This window comes from Gekko japonicus, unplaced genomic scaffold (assembly GCF_001447785.1).
Source record: "Gekko japonicus isolate JY-2015 unplaced genomic scaffold, Gekko_japonicus_V1.1 scaffold164, whole genome shotgun sequence".
Classification (NCBI taxonomy): Eukaryota; Metazoa; Chordata; class Lepidosauria; order Squamata; family Gekkonidae; genus Gekko; species Gekko japonicus.
The window spans coordinates 1,613,871-1,634,184 of record NW_015159714.1 but is presented as its reverse complement, the minus strand read 5'-3'; the positions used below and the strand labels follow the sequence as shown (position 1 = coordinate 1,634,184).

General features: G+C 43.8%; 1 protein-coding gene across 2 annotated transcripts in view; it reads right to left on the bottom strand.

Annotated features, from left to right (window-relative positions):
* Nucleotides 1-20,314, bottom strand: part of PDZRN3 (PDZ domain containing ring finger 3) — a 275,915-nt gene that overhangs the window by 21,182 nt on the left and 234,419 nt on the right. For both annotated transcript variants that reach the window (XM_015411241.1, XM_015411314.1), the window contains 2 exons: nucleotides 15,431-15,684; nucleotides 8,443-8,530 (listed from right to left, as the gene is read on the bottom strand). In XM_015411241.1, coding sequence (XP_015266727.1) covers nucleotides 8,443-8,530; nucleotides 15,431-15,684 — 342 coding nt within the window. The remainder of the gene's footprint in view (nucleotides 1-8,442; nucleotides 8,531-15,430; nucleotides 15,685-20,314) is intronic.

Here is a 20,314-nt window from a genome sequence, read left to right as displayed (position 1 = left end):
TGTGTTCTGACTGGCTGTGGCGGGGAGAGGAACAGCAAACTGTTTAGAATGTTGGAGGCAGGACTCAGGCAAAGCAGCCAGTGGTTAGGGAGACCCTCTGAATGGCAGATCAGAGAGTGAACTTATTTTGGAGAGATTTGGAATGTTCAGGGGAGTCCATGACCAAAATAGAATTATATATACCGGAGGATTATATTCCATGGGCAAAATGATGGATTGGGGAAAAAAAATATTAAGTCCACAGGAGCCGGCTGGTGGTTGGGATGCGCTGATGGTACATGTGGAAGTACAGAAGTGCGGGCTGGTGGCAAGTAGCTACTGATGATGAAAGGGTGGGGCCACGCCGGTCCTTGGCAATAGATAAAAATGGAACAGCTGAGCACCACAGGGAAGGAAGGAGAGGGACGATGTAAAACAGGGAGCAGCAGGAGCAACAAGCGCAGAACCCTGAGGGAGTCCGAGAAGCTTCTCCAAGGCTGACATGAGGGGCTGCGAACAGAGAGGACTCGGGAGCAGAGGAGCAGTTGCTGGCAGAGAGGCAGTTCAACCAGGAAGCAGGGACCAGTGCAGTGACAGAAGAACCACTAGAGGCCAGTACCATAGCAGAAAGAGGTTATAAGGATGCTTCCCCAGTGATGCTGAGAGTGTAGCATGGGCGGCAGCGTGGAGCGCAAGGAGGCAGAGGCAGTAGACATAGCCAGGGCTGGTCCCAGCGTTTTTTGCACACTAGGCGAGGCTACCTTCTGGCGCCCCCCCCTCTCTGTGCACCCACTGGACTGGAATGAGAGTTCCCCAGAGTGGAATGACAGCCCCTGGGGGTAGCAGAAGTGTTGTGTGACTAGAATGAGAGACTACGGAGTGGAATGACAGCGCCTGGGGGTAGCAAGAGTGTTCTGGGAATGGAATGACAGGCCCCAGAGTGGAATGACAGCCCATGGAAGTAGCAGGAGTGGTCTGAGACTGGAATGACAGGCCCCAGAGTGGAATGACAGCCCCTGGGGGTAGCAGGAGTATTCTGTGACTAGAATGAGAGACCATGGAGTGGAATAACAGCACCTGGGGGTAGCAGGAGTGTTCTGGGAATGGAATGACAGGCCCCGGAGTGGAATGATAGCCTCTGGAAGTAGCAGGAATATTCTGGGGATGGAATGACAGGCTCCAAGGTGGAATGACAGCAGCTCGAGGTAGCAGGAGTGTTCTGGGAATGGAATGACAGCCCCTAGAGTGGAATGAGTGACTTTGGGTGTAGAGGAAGTTCTGTACAACTGGATTTGCAAACTGTAGAGTGAAACACTTTACATTTAAATATTTCTCGAATGTGTGTGGCCATTGTCAAATCAGCTCCATCTCAGTAATTATCCTACCAGTCAGCTCCTTAGTCTCCTTAAAAATTCATGAGGTTGATGTGAGCCACTTTTTCCATTGTCAGTTATAAATCTTGCACTTGTCCCTCCACCTGTTCCAGTGTCCAGTTCTGCTCCCTTCCTGACTTCCATGTTCCTTTTCCATGAGGTTGATGTGAGCCACCTCCTCCACTGTCAATTCCACTCTGGGTCTTGTCATTCCAGTCCCAGAATACTCCTGCTGCCTCTAGGGGCTGTCATTCAAAGCTGGGGCCTGTCATTCCAGCCCCAGAGTAGTCTGTTTTGGCCCAGAGACCCTAATGGAAAATCCATTCCGCATTTTCTTTGCAACTCTACTTGTACTGTAATGTATTTCAATGGAGCCCATTCCCAAAACACTCTCGCTACTCCCAGGCACTGTCATTCCACTCCGTAATCTCTCATTCTAGTCACAGAACCCTCCTGCTACCCTCTGGGGCTGTCATTCCACTCTGGGGCCTCTCATTCCAGTTTCAGAATGCTTCTGCTACCCTCTGGCGCTGTCATTCCACTCTGGGGAACTCTCATTCCAGTCCCAGAACACTTCTGTTTTCCTAGGGGCTGTCATTTGAACCTGAGGCCTGTCATTCCAGTCCCAGAGTAGTCTATTTTGGCCCAGAGACCCTAATGGAAAATCCATTATCTACTTGTACTGTACTTGTACTGTACTTGTACTATAATGTACTTCAATGGAGCCCATGCAAGTCAATTGGCATTAGTTAGCATTCCTGGCTCCCATTATTTCCAATGGGCCTTCAAGTGTCTCCCATTGTTTCCAATGGGCAATCCTGTCCTTCCTTTTATTACATCCCCATGGAAAGGGCTTGCTTGAGTCTCGGGCTGGCTGCAGCGATGCAGGCCAAACTTGTCGCCTCCAGTCCCGGGGAAGGGCAGGCGGGGCGGGGCGGCCGGAGGAGCCCCTTTCGTCTGGGGGGTGGGGAGGCTCTCCCTCACAGCTGTGCCCAACCAACCTTAAATTACAGGGGCTGGCGGTGCAGACTCCTTCAAAATTCATGTCTGGGCGGGTGGGAAAGCAGCAGCGGGTGGCTGACAGGCAGTGTCTGCAGCACATGCGCGAGTGGAGCACTGCACAGCCACAGGGCTTTTGTTTGGTAGGTGGGGTGGGGCCCGGCTGGGCAGGCCAGCAGCGAGCGATGACGAAGGAGGAGCACTGGCTGCGCAGGCACTGAGGCACACAGGCAGCCAGGCGACAAGTGGAGCAGTGTGCGCAGCGCACTGCGCAGGCAGGGCTTTGAGGTGAGGGAGGGAAGGGTCCGTGCAGCAGAATGGCATGCTGTTGCCCACCTGCAATGGGCGCTCTAGGCAAGCGCCTGAAATTTATCTATGATGGTCCGGCCCTGGACATAGCCCTACTGGAGCCTGCCCTGCCTCTTGTGGGCTGGACTCCTAATAAAAAAGACTCTTTAGTGGGTGGACATTGGAGCTGGAGAGGTTTCACAGGACTATTTTGGGGGAGGACTGGGGGACTAGGAGTAGGAAATGAGGCTGTCTAGGTAGAGAAGAAGTTGGGTCTCTGGCCTGTGAGGATCGAGGGAAGGGAACTCCTGGCAAAGGAGCTGGAGTGCCCCTGATCGGAGGCTCTTGAAACCATGGAAATATACATACGTACGGATCCTGGTAACAATCTTTTCTTAGTTTATTTAAAAATATTCTACCCCACCTTACTTCCTCAGACTTAAAGCTGCTGTGGAAATTATGATATTGTATCTTGTTATGAAAATGATGCCTATTCTATGAAATATATAGTGGTTTGATCTGAGGTGGAGTCCCACAAAACTTGAGTGCCCTAGCATTGAAAAAATGCTCTCTACATAGAAAATGATACGAAAGACAAGGGTTCTGGCTAATCCTCCTTCTTGACGATTTCCTATGTGCAGGGTTTCTTTTGGATGGGAAACCGGAACTCTAAATTGGTACAATGAAGAAGCAGATTTCTCACCTTGTATATAGTTTGTAAGGCAAACTACATTTTTGTACTAAGTAAAAGAGTTTTCCTTACCTAAACACCAAAGCTCTTTCTTCCCCTTTCTCTGTCCATACCGAATAGCTAACTGGTGCCCAATCACCCTTATGAACTTTTAATTTAGTACCTATGCTCTGGATGACCTTCCCCTGTTTCTCCAACTTCTTTCCCAGTCTATTCCATAGGTGCAGGTTTAAACCGGCATAGTGTAGTGGTTGGAATATCAAAATATCAATCAGCTAGGAAGCTTAGCAGATAACTTGGGCAGACTCTACTCTACATTGGGCATTCTACTCACAGAGGTGTTGCGAAGGTAGAATACAAGTGAAAAGACCCATGTACACTGCTCTGAGCTCTTTAGAGGAAGGAGGATATAAAAATAGACAAGGTGCCTAGTCTTTGCCCAGTATTGAAGGCTTTTCCTTTTTTATAGGTGGGCTTCTAGTTTCTCATGAGCTTCTTTTGGCTTGAAGCTCTAAACCAATGTTTTCCTTTGATATTCTCTGGCTAACAGTATGTGCACTGAAAGACTACAGTGGCTTCTAGTTCCTGACTCCTTCAATCATTTTAGGGAAGGTGACTCTTAGTATTGTAACTATTGTCACTAATACAAACATGACCCTGTTTCCATGGGACAGAAGGATTTTCTTTTTTACATTTTTGTAACTAAGTAAATGTGTTTTAATTGAAAACGAATTGCCTCCATGTATTAAAGGTCTCTGGGTTTGAATCTTCCCATATACACACTCCTGGAAGGAAGGTGACATGGGTCAGTACTTGGATGGGAGACCACCAAGGAAGACTCTGCAGAGGAAAGCAAAGGCAATCCACCTCTGCTTCTCACCTGCCTTTAAAGACCCTGGCTGAGGTTGTAATAAGTTGGCTGTGACTTGATGACATCTGTGAGCATACATCCCTATACATTGAGTCATACAAGACAGTTCTAGCACGCAGCTATGTTGCTATATTGCAGCTGATGACACAATATGGCCAAATCCAGAGGAGAAGGAACATGAGGAACATGGTAATATTATGTACCCTACTGTTGTCAGGACCTAATGTAAGCACTAATGGAGGACGAGGAGCACAGTTCAGAATGGATTGGACCCTAATTGTCTTAGAAGTCAGGGATGGTCTAAGGAGGATGCAGATTAAACTAGTGTGTCATGAATAAGCATTAGCATAACTTTTTGAGATGTAGATTATCCTTTTTCTCATGTAGAGCTTTGATAAAAAAAGGAAGCATGTATAGATATGAGACATGTCTCTCAATTTAAAATGGATGCAAGACAATTACATAAAATTATTGTGGCCCTGTGCCAACTGGTGAGCGATAAGCAGAGCTAAACAACCTGGTTGCTCAAAATCCATATGCTATTTACAGTGAGACAAGAATGAAGTAGTGTGTAGTGATATTATTGTGCCTGAAGCTACTCATAACAGTAAGTTTTCAGAACAGAAGATAATAGCAAATTAACCTCTGTCTAGCCAAAAGGAAACTTGTGCTCAACAGATTATCGAATTGTGTTGTAGACAATCTCCCGTTAGGGCCAGTTTGCTCCTTTATTAAACCTGAGCCAGCCTTCCCGAAAGGGGTGTTTCTATAGAAGTAAATTGATCTGTGGAGTGAGTGGGGTCTGCAAGGGTACTGAACAGGAATACTGATCCACATCTTCAAAAAGAGCCTTTTGACGCTAGCAAGACCACCAGCAAACATGTCTGCAGCAGATACACCCCCGTTGCACCATTATTTTCTGCAGCAAACATGTCAAGTATGGATGGTACAGTTTTGTAAGGTACAAATATGTAAGGATGCAGATACAATTACATGTCATCCACATATTATGTGTTGGCCACATGAGATACCATGTGCCACTTACACAGAGCAAGCACGGTTACCACTAAAGGGTGGTGTTCTCCTGAGCTGCACAAAGCCAGTCCATCAGTGCTGCCTGCCACTGCTTCAGTGACAGTCTGCAAAGAGCTTGACATCCTAGAAGACCTGTGTTCACTGTTCCTTTGAGAATGATTTTAAATGAAGATCTATTGGACGCAGGTTCTTATGGCTGCCTGAGGATCCTATCCCTTGGACAAGGAAATAGAGGGGAGGAAAATAAACAGGGTTCTCGCAACACCTTAAACACTAAATTTTATTCTAGCATAATCTTTTCTAGACTACAGCCTACTTTGTTAGATGCATGAAATGATATGAATGGTGGCTTTGTTGTCCATAGTGTCAGACAAATCCCCTAATTTTCATGACAGTGCTTTTAAATGTATTTGTAGGTAGCATTATTTTAATTAGCATTTCTTTAGTAATGTGTAAAAAGGGTTTATTTTTCACATTTTTATTGACATGGATATTTAAAGTCATGGTCCCAATTAAAGCTTTAAAAATACACCACCATTTACAAATGCATTGATATGTTATACTCCCATGATGAAACTGGGTGAATATTTTTTTACACAGAGGCTGAGTAATACATGGTGTTAATGGGAGCTGAAATCTTTGCAGTCTGGGTTCTGGTACTGAGCTTCTGCCATTAATGGTCAATTCTTGGCAACAATTCAATTTTTCCCCCCTACAAATATCAGCCTGTAGAGACTGGTACACAATTCTAGTGCTTTTCAGCATATTCTAGCAAGAGCTATGGACATGGACACCAGAGACTTGTTGACTCTATCTGTTAAGTCATTAATTGTGAGTTAGGGGGCCATAAAAGCCAAGATGATGGACTGAAAATTCAGAACATGTTTTATAGAGCGAGTGGCCCAGGTGGTCTGTTCTGATATTTTGCTTCCTTTTCCAACACTGCCGCTACAGTCAATGAAGCCAGCGCCTTTGTGGTCTATTAAGACAAATCTGTCAATAGGCAAACAATAAAGGCAAGGGGGCTGCCAGAGTGTTTGTTACACTTTGACCCTTTCCATTGATCGTTGTCTCCCAGGTTTGAAAAGATTCTTAAGGGATTTCAAAAATGCTATTAAGCCACAAACATTTCCTCAACATTTAGCAGTCTCTGTGTCTTTTTTTTAAAAAAATTAAGCACTCTTCTAGTGTCAAAATTATTAAATGTCCTGAAATGATTTGAGTCTGACTGGATGGCATGCATTGGACAGCTGGTGGTCCAACAAAGTGAAATTTATGTCAGATCTGGCCCTTGTAACAAATGCGTTTGACACCTCTGGGTTAAAAGAACTAGAAACACCCTTCTTAATACCACAGCAGTACCTTAAGTGCAGGGCACTGCTTGGGCTGAAAAGGACCAAGATGGATGTCAGCCAGGCATTAGCCTGGGAAATCAGGCTGGCTACTCCCCCCTCCTTGCCCTGGAGAGATGCAGGACTTTAGGACAACGGATCACCCTGGACCTATTGAGTCACTCAGGCCCCTGCCACACGGCAGGGGAAAAGCCCTTTAAAGCGCGGCTTTTAAAAGCCGCGCCAACGTTGATACGGCTCGGCGGGATCCCACGGATCCCCCGGCCGAGCCGCCTTTTCTCCCCGGCGCGATCAAACGCCGGAGAGAAAAGACGGCTCTAACCGGGAGCCGGCCGAACTGCGCATGCCTGAGCATGCGCAGTGCGTCGCCGGCCCGGGGTTGTGCCGGCGCGTCCTTGCGCCGGCGATCAAACGGCCGGGAAGAGGCGCTGCATCCACTTGAACCACCGAGATAGGTGGTTCAGTTTGCGGCGCGGTTTCCACGAAAAGAGACAGTTCGGGGACGGTTTCACGGCGCTTCCCAGATGTTGCGGTGTGATCGCGCCGGTTTGAACCGCCCCCGAACTGTCCCGCTCCCGGACCAAATAGGTAAGTGTGAACGGGGCCTCAGTATAATCCCACCAATACCTCATTTTGACTTCCCCTTTACCTACTACCCTTGATTAAGCAGCGATTAATCAATGCTTAAGTCTATTCACCTTCCCAATTACCCTTCCTGTCTGGTGCTTATAGAGCCATCAAACCCCTCCCACCTCTTTGTCTACTTCCAGTAGAACCATCAAGTCATTGTCCTCTGGCAGTGAATCAACCTGCCTTAAAATACATTTTGCCCTATAAACATGTCACCCTGCTGCCCCAGCAGTATGTGTGTGTTCTTGGATCCTCTGCACACCCACACTTGCATATAGGCCTTCTCTTTCCTGAAATGCTGGCTGTTTCCCTCCTTGACCTGCGGCTTCTGCAGACCTCTTCAGAATCGGTAAATATCACCCTTCCCTAAAAATCTCTCCCCTTTCCTCCCTGTCTGTCTTAATTAGCTCTTGTAAGTGTTTGCTGTGTGAATCCTTGTTTTATTCTTTCTATTTGTTTCAATAAAAACCCTACCGGTTGAACATCTACCTGGTTATTTCCGAGAGTTCTCATACAGAAAAATCCCCATATGCATATGTGGAGATTCCAGATACCCACCTCTCGCTCCGTCTCCAAACTAATCCCACCAAATTAAACTGAGACTGCCTATATTGGGTAACATGGCCTCTAATGAAGGATGCTTCTATACATACTATATGCACATTTTTAAACGTACATCCACAAGGTCTAGAAACCTTGATCCTATTTCCTCCCACAAAGAACATTTTTTTTCTGATGAAACACAGCTCCTTCCATCAGAAGAGGGTTCCTCAGTTAATGAAAAATTGTAGAATTGAACTCCCCTTTTATAACATAGACTGAGATTCTTATGGATTTATGGTATGTATCAGATTTTGCTATTGGTAGCACATTTCCACAGGAGTACAGATATATATAGAACTATAACAATTATAGATATATATGGAATGATAGTAAAACAGATAAGAAAAACCATTGAACAGTCTGCTTACGTGCCAGCTGAGGACATGGTGTCTAATCCTTTAATTACATAACACATGATTAACTGCACATGAAAGTGAATAAGCACTAATTTCATGGCGCCTGCACTCAAAAAGGAAGAAGAACCAATGTTACTTGCAACCATATTTCCAATACATTTTGGTAACATGCAAACATGATTTTAATGCAATGCTAAGTCCCCGACATATGAAAAATTATTAAAATATTTTGTATTAAGTGACTGCATCTAGTTATTACTCATACCTCTAATTCTAGCTCCTCTCTGTCCATTTCTTGATGAATGCCTCCCATGTAATCATTTGGGTCATAGTATTCATGCCCTGATGAATGCCTGGGAAAATAAAGCACAGTTTAGGTTATCACTTGCTATTCTAATTAACATATTAATCCTCCCCAAGCCTCACGGCAGATCATCACTAACATGTCACACGTACATTCAGACCGATGTGATGCCAGTGATCAATGGTGCTGAGGGTTGTAAGCTCATTAAAGAAAAAGCAAACAAATATAAAATCTGTCTCTTTCATGTAACATGCAGGGGCTAACCCACCAGAGAGATGAACAGTTAATTTCAGCCAGTAGTCCTGGAATAACAGCCAATTGTTACTGCTGTTCTTTGCAATCAGGAAAGCAGAACTGCAGAGTGGTAAGGCATTGGAAATAGTAGTTTCTATGTGTGTTCATATTCTGTATGAATATTTTCAACAGACTAGTTCATAAAGCACAATTGCTTGTTGAACTTGCTCAGGCTGGGCCCAGTACAAATGTTCAGTCATGTACAATTCGCAAATAAACACAAATCAAATTCACATAATAAAAGGATGGAAGTAGTACTTTTTGAAAGTTAGCTTAAAATTATTTATTTATTTAATTCATTTATACCCCACCCTTCTCCCCAATGAGGACCCACAGTGGCTTACATTGTTCCCTCAATTTTATCCTCACAACAAGCCTGTGAGGTAGGTTAGGCTGAGAGCATGTGTTTGATCGAGGGTCACCCAGTGAGCCTCCATAGCATGAGTGGGGATTTGAACTTGGGTCCCTCAGGTATTAGTCTGGCACTCTTAACCACTATCAGTAAGCCTACTTTAAAAATTAGATCAAAGTCCTCAGAACCCTATCAGTGAAGATTCAGGACTTGGTTGCAGTGTTTTAATGCTGATGAGATATATCCCCCCCCCACTTTGTTTGATTCAGTCCTGCAACTTATATTCATACATACTTCCGAAATAGGAAGTGTGCATTAATATATGTTGCAGCACTGAATCAAAGAAAGGAGCGAAAAAGAGGGACGAGGGACAGGAAAACCTGGGCCCTGTCCAAGAGCTAGCCTTGAATTTTTGCAGTGGACCTAAAATGTTTAAACTTTGAACTTTCAAAAGAAAGATCAGTTGCAGAATAGGATGAGGAGCTAAGTGAGTAGACATTTGTGCTTTCGTCCTGCACCAGCTTGGGCTTGTGAACTCACTCTTCTTCCTCTCATTTCATGCAACATCCAATTACTTCCTTGGCAAAGCTGCAATAATGCATTAGATCAGTGGGGAGCCCAAGAACAGTCCTGGTTCATGCAAGCAATGGCAAACCATTGTTCCCCAAACTGGGTTCCCATGTAGGGTTGCCAAGTCAGAAGCGGAGCTGGAGCGGGGGACTCCAGCGCTGCTTCGGGACTGCGCGCGCGCCGCAACCCCATCACCCGGAAATGATGCGACCACGCTGGGTACGCTGGGGGCGGGGCCACGACTATCCGAGGGAAAACCATAGAGTTTTCCCTCGGATGACTGTGGCCCCGCCCTCAGCGTGCCCGCGTCACTTCCGGGTGATGTGCACGTCGCGTGCTTTCGGGGTGGGGTTCCCCCCGGGGCCTGATCCGCCGCCGGCGGGGAACGGGCCTCTGGGGCAGGGGTTTCCCCGCCCCCTGGGCAGACTTGGCAAGCCTATTCCCATGTTATGCTTGAGTTATCCACATTTTCCCTGAAGAAGGCAGTGATGAAGTGAGGAAAACATGCAAAACAAAAGAAATGGTTATGATAATTGGAGACTTCAACTGGTGACTCACTGGCTGTGTAAATGTACATGACTAGGGTTGCCAACTCTGGGTTGGGAAATACTTGGAGATTTTGGGAGTGAAACCTGGGGGAGGGGTTTATAGAGGGGCAGGACCTCAGTGGGGTATAGTACCAGACATTACACTCTCCAAAGCAGCCACTCTCTTCAGGGGAACTGATCTCTGCCACCTGGAGATCAGCTCTAATTTCAGATGATCTCCAGTCACCAACTGGAGGTTAGCAACCCTAATCATGACACAGTGACAAACTTTTAAAGTAATTGTTTCTTAGAACCATAGAGTCAAGGGGAGTCAACTCTAAAGGTATCATTGTATGTAAATTATTATGTACCTGTATTGAAAGTCCACTTAATTTCCAAAAAAGATTCTTTCAAATATAAGGAGATTAGTTAAAACAAAGCTGAATGGAAGTGTCAGGGAGGTCAAATCCCTTCAAGAAATGTAGGAAGTTATTTAAATCCAATGTAATAGAAGCTCAGATAAAATCTGTATCTGTACTAACAAGACCACAGAAATACAAGTGTGGTTAAATACCAGTGTGATGGAAACCATAAAAGGAAGAAACGGTTTCCTTTAAAAAGTGGAAGTATTGATGAAATGAGGGCTGGGGAGAAGCAAGAACTCTAACAAAATAGGTGACAATAAAGGCAAACAGAGGGAATTTGAGGAGCAAAGTGACAGGAAGTTATAAACAATTACTTTTAATACCTCAAAAGCAGGTATTTATTACCTCATGAAAGATTTTTAAACAACAAAGGTGTGAAAGAAATGCTAACAAAGATTACAGAGAAACTAAATGAATCATTTGCATCATCTTTCACTTACAGAAGATGGTTGAGAGATAGTCACTTATGAGCCATTATTTTAGAGGTGTCTGAGAAACAGAAGTGATGAAGGTAGACTTTGGGGCTAATTAGGAAATTATAATTAACAAATTGGGTGCATGAGCATTTTCCTGAGAATCTCTAAAGAACTCAAATGTGAAATGGCTCTAACTAGAATATGCAATTTATCGTTAAAATTAAAATCTTACTATCAGAATGGAAGGTGGCCAATGTAACGCCCATTTTTTTCAAAACAAAAAAGGACTAGGAAGCATCTTGAAAATTCCTAGTACGCTGGAAGAAAGGGTTATTAAAGCTGTAATTCTTAAACACACAGAGATGCAAGTTTTGCTGAAGATTAATTGGCATAACATGTGAAAAGGGAAGTCCTGCCTCACAAACGAATTTACAATTATTGGAGAGTTTAAAAAATAGGGGTGCTCTGGATTTACAAACAGTGTTTGACAGAGTACCTTACCCAAGACTCCCAAGTAAAGGTAGTCGTCATGAATAGGAGGACATGATCCAGTCAGAGTACCATGAAAACAGGAAGCAGAAGGTAGAAATAAATGGACAGTCTATCATCATCATCATCCCACCCTCCCCGCTGAGGCGGGCTCAGTGCGGCTTACATACAATTAAATACAGTAAAATACAATAAAACCTGTCATAAGTTTATAAATTACTTAAAATAACAATAATTTAAAACACAAATACATAAAACACTGGATCGTACTCAACCAACAAGTGGAGCAGTTCTTATAACATAGTTTAGGTGCCTGTTGGATGTCAATATTTTCACACCAGCACAGTTCTCATCTATTACGCAGCGAGCACAGGCTAGGAACCTTGATGGTAGGACCCGGGTTACAGGCTGGAAAGCCAGGGTGCAGGGACATTTCCCAGTGTGTACTGCAGCTCCTTAGTCAAATGCCTGGTGGAACAACTCCATCTTGCTGGCTCTGAGGAACTGTAAGAGGTCCTGCAGGGCCCTGATCTCTACTGGGAGCTCATTCCACCAGGATGGAGCTGCCACCGAGAAGGTCCTGGTTGCTGCCAGTTTGACGTTCCTGGGGCCTCGGAGGGCTAGCCGATTTTGTGCCCCTGAGCGCAGTGCTCTCTGGGGAATGTGTGGGGAAAGGTGGTCCCTCAGGTATGCCGGACCCTGACCATATAGGGCTTTAAAGGTTAAAACCAGCACCTTGAAACGAGTCCGGTATGCTATTGGCAGCCAGTGTAGTGCTTTCAGTACCAGTTGGATGTGCTCCCGCATGGGGATACCCATCAACAGCCTGGCCGCTGCATTCTGCACTAACTCCAGCTTCCGGATTTGAGACAAGGGCAGACCCATATAGAGAGCGGTACAGTAGTCCAGTCTCGAGGTGACCATTGCATGGATCACTGTTGCCAAGTTATCATGTTCGAGGAAGGGAACAATGTCCTAACCAGCCAAAGATGGTAAGAAGCTGATCTGGCAGTGGCTGCTACTTGGGCCTCCATTGTTAAGGAGGCATCCAAGAGCACTCCCAAACTCCTAACCTCTGACGCTGGCACCAACGGAGCCCCATTGAAGGTCGGGAGTGGAATCCCTACCCCTGGCACATTTTGACTTAGGCACAGGACCTCCGTCTTCGTTGAATTCAATTTCAGTCGACTCAAGTCTAAGCCATCCAGCCACAGCCTGCAGCGCCCAGTCTAGATGCCAAGCACCGCAAAAGAAACTGAAGTAGGATACAGGTGCCACAGTCCAAGTGCATTTGAAACCCTTTTCAAAGCAGGAACACTAACAAAAGTTCTGCTCTGTAAAAACCCATCTTTCATGGTCAAGATATATACAGATCTGAAACTGCATTTCACTTCAAGAATGCCTTCTTATCAGCAATATCATTGCAGCTTTCTGCATACAAAATAGGAAGATGTTCATCACAAACACTTTTGACATTTTTGGCAAATTTCTACAGTTTTCTTCTTGTTTCAGAAATGTATCAAGCATCCATGTGGAATAATAATAGACTTTGAAGAGAATCTTTTCTTAAGAGTATGTGTGAGCTTGAGTGTGGCTACGGCAGCAATTTATTTTTTAATTTGGATGTGCAAAAGTTTCAGAACATTGCTAGCAGTAATTAAAAATTGATTCTCGAAATTCCTTGACAATATTGTGAAGAAATATCAGCCCTCAAGAACAACTTATTTATGTAACATTGCCATAGGATTATAATAAAGTAATTAATACACTGGAACAGAAGGCAGCTGCTCTTAGCTGTGTGAAATTTATGTTCACCGTGACAAAGAGAGCAACAATGTAAAGCGCTTTCATTTACTAGGGATTCTAATGGTGTGTAAGCAGCAGGTATTTCCAGAGGTTTAAATGTTTAAACCCTGAATTTTGTATGTTTTAAACTGGGTTTTGCAAAGCCATCTTAAGTCATGGGGAAAGGTGGAGTACACATATTGTAATGAACAAACAAAGAGTGAACACAGAAAAGCTATGACCCCATATTTAGGGAAGGCCATGTAGCCTGATAGAGCACATGTTTTGGATGTGAAAGGTTCGGTCTCTGGTGTCTCCATTAGGGCTTTGAAGCATTCATGTAAGACCCTAGATAAGTGCTCCAATCCAAAAGTCCATAGTGAACTAGGTGGATGTGATGTCTGAGCACAGGGCAGCTGTACATGTGCATTCCCATTTATACATGCATCAATTTTTTATGGGGAAGGGTGGAGGGAAGGCGACATGTAGCCCAATCTCATCAAATCTTGGAAGCTAAGCAGGGTTGGTATATAGATGGGAGACCACCAAGGAAGACTCTGCAGAGGAAGGCAATGGCAAACCACCTCTGCTTATCATTTGTCTCGAAAGCCCCTTGCTGGATTCACCATAAACTGGTTGTGACTTGATGACACATACACCCATATGGGAAAGGGAAGGGAAAACAGTACCCCTGTTTTGCATTGCAAGGTGCTTTGGAAGATCCTCTGAATTCCACACGTCACTTGCAATGAAGCATGTGTGGTGGTTCAAATCTCTGCTATACGTGGATCAGGCAGGGGTATTTCTCAGACTGCAACCATCCACCTTCTCTATAACATGACAATCATATATGTAGTTGTAGAGCATCCCATCACAGGAGGGAAGAGGCTTTAGTATGTATGAATGCCTTTTATGATAGCAAACTTTAGAGATCTAAATCAGGGGTGTCAAACATGTGGCACGGGGGCCAGATCAGGCCCCTGGAGGGCTTCTATCAGGCCCGCAGTGGAACTGGCTGCCTTCTGCTTCTTCTTCCAGTTCTGCTGCTGCTGCATCATCGTAGGTTTGCAGTTTACAGATACACACCTGAACAGCATACTCAAGATTACAGCACAGACATTTTGATGCAATAATTCAGAGCAAGAGGTGTCAGTTAACAGACACTGTTAAATAAACAAAATATTGCAAGAGTACTGATATTTTTAGCATGTTTTTATTTTAAGTTAAAAACCCCAAACCTTTGTGTTTGTGTCCTTTATAAAGTTTATATCTCCGCTACTTGGCATTACATTTTATGACACACAAGGCCTGGCCCAACAAGGTCTCATTTATGCCAGATGCAGCCCTCATAATAAATGAGCTCGACACCCCTGATCTAAATTCATTAATGGGACTGCTGGTCTAAAGACACCATTGACTGAAGATTTCACATAGTTTCCTTACATGGGGTTGTACTACAGGGCTTTTTTAAAACATATTCCTAGATTACTCAGAAGCAGGGATTTGACAAGCTTGTCTCTATTTCCACAGGTTGTTCTGCATCACGAACAAGTGATATTAAATGCTTGGATCACTCATGTAATTTCCAAATGATGGTGTTCAACCAAACATTTAAGAAAACATAAATGCCCTTAAGGTTTTGGAATGTTGCTGGATATAGGCTGTTGTTGTGCATATTATTTCTAATCTCAGAACTAAGGTATTTCTGAAGCTCACTGGGTGACCTTGGGCCAATCACTCACTCTCAGCTTAAGATACCTCATGAGGTTTTTGTGAGGATAAAATATAGGAACCTCTTAAAGGAATCTGAACACCCTAAAGGAAGAGTGTGGTAAAGTGGGGTAGGTAAAGATGGATTTATGGTTGCTATTCCTATGCCTGTCTTCTTTATTAGGTAGACATATGTTGCATTTTCAGGGCTCTTCAGAATCTGGCTTACCTTCTGTGAACATTACTGCGTCTTTTATAGGAATCTGAAATGCAACCCTACATTACTTGTGTTAGTAATGCTGCACCAAGTGACTGCTGCCTTTCGTGTTATAAACATGATTTTTAAAAAGCCTTTACAGCTTTAATAAAACTGATACTTACTCTTCAGGTAAGAGGTAAGGATCCAGCACTGTAACTGGTGGAGTAGGTGAGCCCATCTTGGTTAAAGCCATGATGTGTTCAAAGGTGATATCCGTCTGGGTGCCCATATCAACTAGGAGACATTCATGAGAGGGACTGAAGATTTTGGCGCGTGGCGCTCTCCTAAGGACCTGGACTACAATAGGATCTTTAGCTGTTTTGAATGCTTCTACTGCTTGGTCATGAGTTGCTTTTGATAAGTCTTTTCCATTTACCTTTGGGAAGAGAAAAAACAAGAAAATAAGTACTATTTTTCTAGCATTCCCTCTGTATAAAATTGATTCCCAAATGAGATTCTCCTGTCAAGAAAGAGACATTTTTGATCTATCAGACTAAGGCAGAAGTTCTTTGCTCCAACCTAGAACTAGTAAACAATGGCCAAGAAGGGCAGCAATTTTATACTGAGGAGTCCATGAGGAACAATGGTCCATAGGTATACTTAGTGGGTGTTGGTTAAGAAGCCTTTGATTTCTTTCACCGCCTATTTTCAAAAGCTAGATTCACTGCCACTTGAAATCAGTCAATGGACGGTGTAGGAGTAAAGGGAAAAGTTCAGGAGATTGTTGTAAGCTAGTATTGCACTGTTGGGCACATTATCAAAGGCTGATAGTTTTAAAGTGTATTATCACAGCTGCTTTGTTTTGGCTCTCAACTATAGAAAAAGAACTTGATGCAGGAAGTAAAAGTGGCCACAACCACTAATAGTATGCAAAGCTCTTCAACTTGCTCCTTGCAACCTTGGGGGTGAATTTCCTGCTTCCTAGAGTCACTTTAAACAAATGACCTTAGAAGTGATCTTCATAACTTTCCTTCTCATTTATTATTATTAAATTTAATAATATTCATTTTAATGGTTCAGAGAGTGACAAAAGCCATAAATGCAATATTCAACCCCTTTGCACATTTTGAGTTGTCTTATGTTACTGAATGCCCCTCCTTCTTGGTGTTAGGAAGCAGACATCAAGCAGTTTGGAGTCCTAGTGCTTCTTTTAATTATATAGTAACATCTATGCAAACACGTCTAATGAAATACACACTTTCTTCCACTTTAGATATACCCTTGATCCACTCTCAAGTGTGCTGTTGGTCTGAAATTTTATGGCCTCTCCACTATAATTGTGTCAGCAAGTCATTTTTAACTGTGCAAGCCATTTATTTTGCAAGGTCTTCTAATCTTTATGAAAACCTGGGGTATGTAGAAAGATCTGTCATATCTATCCATGGTCTCAGTCTCCAGATTCAAGAATCTACGGACAGGACTACGTTGAGAATTAGATATATTGATGCTCCACAGGTTCAGAGTTCCATATGAAGAAATTATAGTTATAAGTTATCTAATGACTGACTATAATACCATATATGTACAAAGTATTTAACAAAGATAGCATGAATGAGAGAGACAGGATCCTGCCCTGAAGATGTCAAAGCCTATTTACAGTAAAGTTGGATAAAATAAGGCAAGGATATCAGTAAAGCCTATATCTATTTCAACTTTTTTTCCCCAGGACAAAAGGACAATCCAGTCAACCAACAGAGATGAGTCAGACTACACCCATACAAAAATCAGCCACTCTGATCAGTAGCACATGGTTTTATGCACCAGTACTTCAGCATCGCTTCTCTTATTTTAAAAGAAAAAAGTTGGAATCCTCTCAAGTCAATAAGTGCCACATAAAATCAAATAATGACTTGGTATGCAGAAACACCTGCTTCCTTCTGTTTTACGATCAACACAAATTGATCATAAAGCTTCCATACATGGCCCGAATACCCACAGAGAAGTAAGCGTACTTTAGACCGAACCAGGCAATGTGTTTGAAGCTGCGTGGCAAGCCGGGACTGCCCGCAGAGAAGGAGTGCAAACATCAAAAGCCTGGCTCTTAGTTACTCAAAGGCATAGGTGGTGAGATCAGGGAGAAGATGTATTCTTTTTGTCAGTTTATTTTGGGGGAATATGCCACACAGCAGATCAGAAAGGGACTGTGGACAAGGCAGCTACTAGAACAAATTAAGAGAAATGTTTTAGGCACAAACAAGGGTGATCAAAGCAAGCCTTACACATTTTGCTTCTGGTACTAAATTTTTAAAGATGCTGCTACTCATACCTTTGTCTTAAGAGAAAATCCACCTGCACATAAGGGAAGTTATCTGCTTCTGAATGTCATGCTAAGATCCAGCAACTAGACTGAATGTTCACTGTGACACAAAAACACATTTTAAACGTGTAAATCTTCCTACATGATGAATGACTGCATCTTAAGACCTCGGTGCATACACCTGTGTCTCAACAAATGGACAACAGGAGTGGCTCTAAGACCGTCAAGCAGTTTTGGGTAAAAACCTTTTCCTAGCTCAGTGGTGCTCCTTAACCTGGGCTTAGCACAATGGTTTTAATTAAGGTGCCTGCAATTTATCAGTTTTTCAGGCTTAATATATTTTACTACTCAAGTGCCCTATTTAATACTTGAACATTTTGAAGGGACACAATGATGTATGGGATCATTGCAAAAGGGTTGGCATTATTGCGGTGCCAACATCAATTAAGGGGGAGGGAGAGGAGAGAATCTTGCAATATTCCTGTCTAATATAGAGCGCATGCCAGATTTCACTCCAATAAATGTTACAAGCATTATTAATCAGAGATTGATTAATCATCCTTATTATCACACTCCATCGACCAAATCCTGAACGGCTATCAGTTATCTCGGTGGAGATGAATGCATTTATACCAGCGCAGACTCTGAGCGTATGTAGCCAAATATTACAATTACGGCAACTGGATGCAGATGCTAAAAACCACGTTGCAAGGAGGAAGGATTATAGAAAGTCAATACTTGAAGTAATGAGAGATTTTTTTTGAGCATGTGGCGGCGGCAGTGGTGGAAAGTGCTGTCAAGTCACAGCCGACTTATGGTGACCCTGTAGGGCCTTCAAGGCAAGGGATATTCAGAGGTGGTCTGCACAACTAGATTAGGGGCCAGAGTGTTCTTTAGAGGTTTGGGCCCTAGCTCTTCCCTGTTCAGAAGTTAACCACCGTGTTAATCAGTTCCACTATTTACATCCCTAGATCTTCAGTTCTGTCTCTTTTTGTTTCGGCTGATCATTTGTCTTCAGTTCACCCACTTGCAACTGTCAGCTACAGTTCAATTGATTAATAAAAATCTCACACATCCCCCCCCCTCCAGCCTTTGCATTAATACACTGCAAACTATTCATTCCCTGGTCCACAAATATTCATCACTCTTCTCTGGGTTCCACAGCTATGGGAAGAAAGAAACAAAGGGTAGCCTTGAGGACATTCCAACTGTTTCAGTTATGAGGATCCCTTTTAACATCATGAAATTTTGCAGACCTCCACATGACAGCAGTTGTACTAGTAGTATCCCTTGACTGACAAAACACATAATGACAAAATGGTTTAGTAATGCTTTCAAATGAATTTGTATTGTATCCATCACAAGAGCACCAACATACATTAGAAAAAGAGTTTTACAACATATATACGTGAGACCTATTATTATTGAGTCAGCCTGCAGAAGCAGGGTTATCAGCTCTGGTTTGGGAAATCCCTAGAAATTTTGGGGATGGAGCCTGGGGAGGGTGGGGTTTGTAGAGGGGATGGTCTCAGCAGGGTACAATGCCATACAGTTCACCCTCCAAAGCAGCCATTTTCTCCAGGGGAACTGATCTTGGATGTCTGGAGATCAGTTGTTATAGTGGAAGTTCTCTAGGGCCACCTGGAGGTTGGCCATGCAACTACAGAAAGTATGTTTGCTTATTATAATAAGACGGCTGGTGCTATTTTATAGCTTTCAGAGACTGGAAATCCAGTTGAAGGGTGGATAGTACAGACCAATGACCTACATAAGAACACAAGAGACGCCAATGTTGGATCAGGCCAAAGGCCCATCCAGTCCAACACTCTGTATCACACAGTGGCCAGAAATACCAGTGCCATCAGGAGGTCCACCAGTGGGGCCAGGACATTAGAAGCCCTCCCACTGTTGACCCCCCCAAGCACCAAGAAGACAGAGCATCACTTGCCCCAGAGTCCCTAGCTAATAGCCACTGATGGATCTCTGCTCCATATCCTTATCTAATTCCGTTTTGAAGCTGTCCATGCTTGTAGCCGCCACCATCTCCTGTGGCAGTGAATTCCATGTGTTAATCACTCTTTGGGTGAAGAACTACTTCCTTTTATCCGTTCTAACCCGATCGCTCAGCAATTTCATGGAGTGCCCACGAGTTCTTGTATTGTGAGAAAGGGAGAAAAGTACCTCTTTCTCTACCTGCTCTATCCAATGCATAATCTTTTAAACCTCAATCATGTCACACCTCAGTCATCGTTTCTCCAAGCTAAAGAGCCCTAAGCGCTTTAACCTTTCCTCATTCGAGTTGCCCTTTTCTGCACTTTTCCCAAAGCTATAATATCCTTTTTAAGGTGTGGTGACCAGAACTGCACATAGTATTCCAACTGAGGGGCATTATGATATTAGCTATCTGTTTTCAATACCCTTCCTCATAATCCCCAGCATAGCATTGGCCTTCTGTATTGCAGTCACACACTTTATCCAGGCATACTCTCAATAAGTTAGGAGTACAGTCCCATCGAATAGTGTGTGTGGGGGTCTTACTCCCGAGTAAACACGCCGTAGTTTCGGACTGCCATTTGTGTTCTGCACCGGAGCCGATTGTTGTTGTTGTTTTTTTTTGGGGGGGGGTGTCTGAACGCACACGCGTGTCCTCCCACTGCGCGGAACCGGCAATGCAAAGGTTTCGCTTTGGGCTGGTTGGCAAGAACGTCTGGGACTGGGGGGGGGGGGGGAGAGGGCGCGCACCCACACA